This window comes from Hypanus sabinus, chromosome 6 (assembly GCF_030144855.1).
Source record: "Hypanus sabinus isolate sHypSab1 chromosome 6, sHypSab1.hap1, whole genome shotgun sequence".
In the NCBI taxonomy this organism is placed as follows: domain Eukaryota; kingdom Metazoa; phylum Chordata; class Chondrichthyes; order Myliobatiformes; family Dasyatidae; genus Hypanus; species Hypanus sabinus.
In genome coordinates this window covers 146,449,661-146,457,193 of record NC_082711.1, presented here as the reverse complement: position 1 = coordinate 146,457,193, position 7,533 = coordinate 146,449,661, and the positions used below count along the sequence as shown (strand labels likewise).

Genomic DNA, 7,533 nt, shown 5'->3' with positions numbered 1-7,533 from the left:
GAGCTCTGGTACTGATTGGCCAGAATTGGAATTTAAAAGGCGGTTTTCGGGAACGCGGACCAACGGTTCCATCGAAGGATCGACCAGCGTCGGAACCCGCCCGAGTGATTGGCACCGATCGACATCTGTCAGAAGGAGCGCTCTTTTCCTGTAAGCTACCCGCTGCCACACTTCATGCTTCGTCAATCAGTTGGATCGGTTCCCCTGATGAGCCCTGCTGTGAGCCGTGAAATGGAGGAGTTCCTTCTCTCCACCCCGATCAACCCCAATAACTTCCCAGCCAAACTGTGGCGCATCGTGAATAGCCCCCGGTACCGTTCGATCCGCTGGGATCCCCGCGGAGAAGGGCTCATCGTCGACCAGCAGCTCTTCGAATCCGAGCTTCTCGCCCCGATCAAGAACATCAGCAATGGTGCCAAACTGGAGCCCAACACCGACCTGCTCTTCAAAACCACAAACTTCACCAGCTTCATCCGCCAGCTCAACCTGTACGGTTTTAGAAAGTTGGGACAAGGGAGCAGCGAGCACCCAGTGCCTGGCGAGCTGGGGGCAGGGGATGGGCTACTTCACCACTTCCACAACCCCAGTTTTAAACAGGATCACCCAGAGCTACTTATCAACATGAAAAGGTTAACTAGTGCCAACAAAGCCAAGCTGGCAGCTGGGCTCCAGGTCAACACCAGACCACCCAACCGTTTTCAGAGGTACCTCACCAACTCCATGGACTCCATTGGCCAGACCAAAGGAGACCGACATGGTAGGGATGGAGTTACAGTTATAGACTCTGATAGGTAGTGGGGAGAGAGAAATTTAAAGGCAGATATAATTAATAACATGGCTGCCTTTTTACCATACTCCATATATGAATATCTTACTCTGGAAAAAATTCACAAGGGTGCCTCAGTATTTTGATGGCATTATATTTGGTTTTTAATTTTTATTTTCTCATGTGATAGGAACAGTTCTATAATTTATCACAAATGGCCCTTCAGAAAGTTTTGATGAGCTAGCTTTTTGAACCACAGTGATTCTTTGACCCTCTGCAATTCTTTGTGGTGAAATTGCTCTCAGTCGTGTTACACAAGGAATTGGAGTGCAGAAGCCGGTCATTCATACCATGAAGCCTACACCAGCTCTTTGCAAGAACATTTGAATTAATTCTATTCCTCAGCTCTTTCCTGCAGGTTTTTTAAAATTCCAGTAGCTACCAGTTCCCATTTGAAAACAATAATTGAATCTTATTTTTCTCCATTCTATGGTAGTAATTTGCTTATGTGCTGCTCCAAAATAGTGCTGGACACCAGAACCAGCATATTATGCTTGGAGTTTTCTCCACAATCTCCTGCAGTTATGGGCAGTGAAATTATGGTAATTGTGCTGAAGAGCAGATCATGGAGATGGAAAGGCAATTACAGCAGGACAGGGTCTCCAAAGAAAAAGTCAGTATCTTGGTAGTGTGGATTATGTTGAGAGGTAATAAGTGGAATTGGAATGGAAGTTAGAAAAAAGGATAAAAACTGGAAGTAAGAATGGTTGGTTTGAAGAATATAGAAACCTGGGTAGGAAGGGAAGAGGGGATAACTGGGAATGATGAGAACTTCAGTACAAGCTGGAAAGGATAGATGGGAAGGGAGTAAGAGAAGAAGACACTGAGCTAAAGGAAGATGGACTCTCCAGCAGCAGCCCACAGCTGTTCAACCCCCCCTTTAAAAAGCACCAAAACAATCACAAACATCTGCGTAAGACTCCCTCCATTATTTTGTAGACCTCATATGCATGACTAAATTTAAAGTATGTCAAATGATTCATACATTCCCTGACCAGCTCTGTTTCTGAATTGGTGCTCTATGGACACAGAACTGTCAGTAATGAATTCAAACCATTTATTTATATTCTAATTTGACCTCAAAGCAAGAGATTTGGCTGTCCCTAATCTTGGAGACAGTGTATTCTATCTTTGTAGGCTAACCCGCCTATCCCAGTAATCAGTGAAAATTTGTGAACCTGTCCATTAGATGGTAAGGATTAATTAGGAATTGTTAAAATGTGGTTGATTGATTGCAGGATTTCTATTTAAGTAACATTGATGGCCAGAAATATTAGAAAACATTGTATTTCACTTCCTTATTATGTAGGTTGACTGACAAAGCCAAAATGAACTTTGTATTAATATAATCGCAGCAAGCATTGTAAACAGGTACAGACATGTTGTTCTTGTGCAATAGACATCAAACAAGATCCATTCAGGAAAAAAATGTGAAAAATTGACATGTGGAAATCTGACTTAAAAACAGAAGTGCAGAAGTACTCACTCAGTCAGGTAGCATCTATGGAGAGAGAAACAGAGTTAAAGAGGCAGTTAATGACCATTCCTCAGAACTGGGAAATATTACTAAACAAGGATGTTTTAAGTTACACTGAAAAGTGAAAGTTTCTGAAAAGATAGAGACAAAAGGAACTGGATGATTCAGATGATATTGGTATCAGCTGTGGGGTGGGTGTAAATTGCACCTACTGAGGAATCTAATGCATATGGATAAGCATCTTTTTGCATTTGTGTATGATGCCTCAAGAAGACAATATCTATCATCAAAGATCCCTACCATCCAAGTCATATCGTCTTGCAGCTACCTTCAGGCAGGAGATACAGAAGCCTCATTCCACTCTACTAGGTTCAAATGCAGCTACTTCCCTTCAATATTCAACCAACGTGCAAAACCCCAATCACAATCTCAGTCTAGCAAAACAATGACCACAGTGCACTGCAATGGACTTGGTGTTCCTTGTTCTGATTGTGTTTTCAAAGTAAAATGTTCTAAGATTATGACTGTTATGTATCTATGGCTATGTACCTGCAATGTTGCCACAAGTAAGTTTTTCACTGCATCTGTGCAAATGTGTACTTACTTTGACTTTGGTAATATGCTTCATGATTCACTAATTAAATCTCACAGAAACAGAATTCACAAAGACCCATTGGCATTACAAGCCACTCCTGTGTAAAGTAAAATCCTAAGAGTGCTACCAAACTCCCTGAAAACTAACCACTGAGGTCTGTCATAAGCAAATTTTTGTATATGTTGAATAAGTGTGAGAGTGAATGAAGCTGTGATAAACCCGTGGCCTATCACTTTGTTAGAACTCATGGTAACTCCATTACTTCATTTTTTTTCAAGGAAAGGAAGGAGAAAGCTGAGGATGAAAATAAATCAGAACTAAAATAAATTACAATCAAGGTAGTAATTTAGTCTCTCATGTTGTTGCAGACCCGACCATTAATTCCCCATTTTCTCCTAATTCCCTTTGATGACGGCACACCTGGTTTTCATCAAGACCTGCAACATAAGAACTCCGGCTTTGCACCCACTAGTTGCCAGATCATTGGTTTTGCAGTGTGATAATTAACGCTTCCCAGCCGCTTAGGATTGTGTATTCTAAGTTTTGCTTCAGTACCGAGATTTATCTGTGAAGCTCAGTCTCTCCATGTCAAGATCAGTTTTCTAAGTTCTACTCCAGTTCCAAGGTTTACCTGTGAAACCCAGTCTCTCCATGTCAAGATAAATTCTACCTGTCTCCTGCCTTCCTGCTCTCCCTCCTGTTTGCTGTTTAATGCTCACGGCCGCATCTGCATCCTAACTAAATTTCCATACATGTGTTCTGCGTTTGGGTTTGCCTCATTCGTTGCAACTGAACGATTTGGCCACTATGGACCCATCGGACACGAATCTCCTTCAACAAGCCCTCGCCAGACTGGGTTCCCTACTGGGTCTGCACGACCAACTCCTCTGGGAGGTCATGGAGAACTTCTGTTCCCTGACTGCTGATGTAACAAAGATCGGTGACGGGGTGGACCGTGTACCCACTCATTTTACCCCATCCACTCCTGGAACCCTGTCTAACCAGCCCAGACAGCCTGTAGTGGCAACCCCCTACAAGTTAGCAGCACTCCTGCCAAGAGAGCCGGACTTACCTGAACCGGAACACTACACTGGGAATTTGGGAAAGTGCCAGGCCTTCCTTCTTCAGTGTTCCTTGGTGTTCAAACAGCAGTCATACATGTACTCCATGGATAAGTCAAAGTTTGCTTACATCATGGGGTTGTGGGGAAGTGCCTTAGCTGTTTCGGATAACAAACTGGATATCTGCTCTTCTTTTGACACCTTTATCGTGGACATGAGAAAGACCTTAGACCACCCTGTCCGTGGTAAAGATGCCGTCAAGCATCTACTCACTCTCAGTCAGGGCTCACGCAGTGTTGCCAAATATTCCGTGAGTTCCAGACGTTAGCGGCCGACTCGGGGTGGAAGCTAAGGCACTCCAAGGGGTATTTCAGAATGGTCTCAGCAACGTGGTAAAAGATGAGTTGGCGGCAAGAGATGACACTGACAGCCTGATCTGCCTAGCTACCAGGTTGGACAATTGTCTCTGAGAACGCCATAGAGAAAGAACTGGTCATCCACCATGTTTGGCCACTCTACGGCACTCATTTCTGCCTCCCACAAGAACAAGCCTCTCTCCTCCTCCTGCTCCTAGGGTAACTCACAGCCCAGCTGTTTCTACCACCCCGGGAGAGGAACCCATGCAACTGGGACAGAACCGCCATTCCTCCACAGAACGACTATGAAGATTGAGAGCGGGTGAGTGTCTATATTGCAGTCAGTCCAGCCACTTCCATGCTACCTGTCCCCTTCAACCAAAAAGGGAAACAACATTCCCTTCCATTTGCCAAACCCGGATGCAGCTTCAAGCTACTTTACATTACAACCAACAGTCCCTGCCTCTGTCAGCACTAGTAGACTCTGGTATTGAGGGAAAGTTTTTGGATGAAGGCTTAGCTTTCCAGGCCAGAATTACTCGTGAGCCATTGAGGACCACCTGGGAAGTCTGGGCGCTGGACAGTAGACTACTGGCCTGAGTCACACACCGCACACCACCCCTGTCTCTCCTTCTCTGGGAACCATCGGGAACAGGTACAATTCAATTTAATTTCCTCTCCTCAAGCTCCAATAGTTCTTGGGTACCCCTGGTTAAGCCGCCATAACCCCCACATTGACTGGTCCACCAGGAAGATGGTCAGCTGGAGTTCGTTCTGCCATTCCACTTGTCTACAATCAGCCCTTTCTGCAGTGGAAGTCACCACCACCTCGTCTGCCTCTGAAACCACTCCCCCCAACTTATCCAAGGTTCCAGCAGAGTATCACAATCTGGGAAAAGTGTTTAGCAAACAACGGGCTCTTTCCCTGCCTCCACACTGCCCTTACAATTGTGCAATTGACCTTCTCCTTGGAGCCCCTCTACCCACCAGTCGGCTGTACAACCAGTCTGGACCAGAAAGGGAAGCAATGGAAACTTACCTGAATGACTCTCTTGTGGTTGGTATTATCCAACCCTCATCTTCCCCTGTAGGTGCAGGTTTCTTCTTTGTGGGGAAGAAAGACAGTTCACTGCGTCCCTGCATTGGCTACTGTGGCCCAAACAGCATCACCATTATGAATAAGTATCCACTGCCCCTTATCAACTCTACTTTCAAACCCCTTCACGGAGCCACAATTTTCTCTAAGTTGGACCTGCGGAGTGCCCATCACCTGGTCAGGATAAGGGAGGGAGATGAGTGGAAAACAGCTTTTAACACCCCTCTTGGTCACTTTGAATACCTGGTCATGCCATTCGGACTCACCAATGCCCCCACCGTCCTCCAAGCCCTGGTAAATGATGTCCTTAGGGACTTCATTAACCGTTTCATTTTTGTTTATTTGGACGACATCCTAATCTCCCGCAGTCTTCAGGAACACACCCACCATGTCCGTCAGGTTCTTCAGAGCCTTTTGGAGAACAAGCTGTTCGTTAAGGCAGAGAAGTGCAAGTTCCATGTCCCTTCTGTCAGTTTCCTGGAGTACATCATTGAGAGTGGGCAAGTGAGAGCGGATCCCGAAAAGATCTGGGCGGTGGCAGAGTAGCCAAAACCCACGACGTTCAAGCAACTCCAGTGATTTCTGGGGTTCACAAACTTCATCAGGGATTACAGCCAGGTGGCATCGCCCCTTACTTGACTGACCTCTCCTGCGACCCCTTTTCACTGGACCCCCGAAGCAGACTCATCCTTCTCGGAGCTAAAGAGGCATTTCACTTCCGCTCCCATCCTGGCCTAACCTGACCCTTCTCATCAATTCATTGTGGAAGTCAACACCTCCAACTCTGGAAACAGTCCTCTCACAACGCTCCGGCCCAGACCAAAAGCTCCATCACTGCATCTTCTTCTCTGGCCATCTATAACCCCCGCCGAACGGAACTACGACGTAGGGAACCAGGAGTTACTGGTCATCAAACTCGCTTTGGAGGAGTGGAGGCACTGGCTGGAGGGAACTGAACATCCATTCATCATCTGGACGGACCATAAGAACCTCACATACATCCAAATCACCAAACACCTAAATTCCTGCCAAACCGGTTGGGCATTATTTTTTGGTTGTTTCAGATTCCCACTCACTTATCGTCCTGGCTCCAAGAATGGGAAGTCCAATGCTCTGTCTCATCAATACATCTCTGAGGAGGGCCTTCCCAACCCCGAGCCCATCCTTCCACCATCCTGTGAGGTGGCTGCACTCACCTGGGAGATCGAATCCATAGTCAAAAAGGCCCAACGGACTCAACCTCACCCAGGTAAAGGACACCCCAATCACCCCTTCATGCCTGACTCTGTTCAGTCTCAGGTTCTCCAGTGGGGCATACTTCTCGTTTTGCCTGCCATCCCGGAATTTGTCGAACTCTGTCCTTTCTGAGGAGACATTTCTGGTGGCCCTCCATGAATGCCGACACTTGCTCCTTTGTCTCTGCCTGTTCTGTGTGTGCCGCAGAAAAGCCTCCCATTGACCACCTGCCGGGTTGCTTCATCCCCTAAATGTCCCTAACTGCCCTTGGTTTCACATTGAGCTGGATTTCGTTATGGGACTACCCCCTTCACATGGGAAAACTGCCGTACTCACAGTAGTGGACCGCTTCTCTAAAGCCATGCACTTCATAGCCCTTCCCAAACCCCCTACAGCCCATGAAACAGCCAACCTCCTTGTCCATCATGTCTTCCGCCTTCATGGAATTTCCTCTGACATCATTTCTGACCAGGGCCCCCAATTCATCTCTCGAGTCTGGAGATCCTTTTGTTAAGCCTTTGTAGCCTGTCTTCCAGTTTTCACCCGCAGACTAACAGTCAAATGGAATGAACAAAGCAGGATTTGGAAGCAGCACCTCACTGCATAACTGCCAACAACCCATCATCCTGGAGCACCCATCTCACTTTGGTACAGTACGCCCACAACTCCCTGGTCAGCACCGCCGCCAGAATGTCTCCCTTCGAATGCTCACTTGGTTACCAACTTCCTCTGTTTCCTGCACATGATGATGACATTGCTGTGCCTTCAGTTCAGGCCCATCTCCACCGGCGCTGCAAGATCTGGAAGGATGTACGCGTGCCACTGCCCACTCAGCTGACCACAACTGGAGGATTGCTGATCACCATCAAATTCCTGCACCTAATTA

At 46.6% G+C, this 7,533-nt stretch overlaps 1 protein-coding gene across 1 annotated transcript in view; it reads left to right on the top strand.

Annotated features, from left to right (window-relative positions):
* The first annotated feature begins 231 nt into the window (after positions 1 to 231).
* LOC132395200 (heat shock factor protein 5-like) overlaps positions 232 to 7,533 on the top strand; it is an 80,560-nt gene continuing 73,258 nt past the window's right edge. The window contains exons 1-3 of the mRNA XM_059971490.1: positions 232 to 757; positions 5,002 to 5,953; positions 6,476 to 6,660. Coding sequence (XP_059827473.1) covers positions 232 to 757; positions 5,002 to 5,953; positions 6,476 to 6,660 — 1,663 coding nt within the window. The remainder of the gene's footprint in view (positions 758 to 5,001; positions 5,954 to 6,475; positions 6,661 to 7,533) is intronic.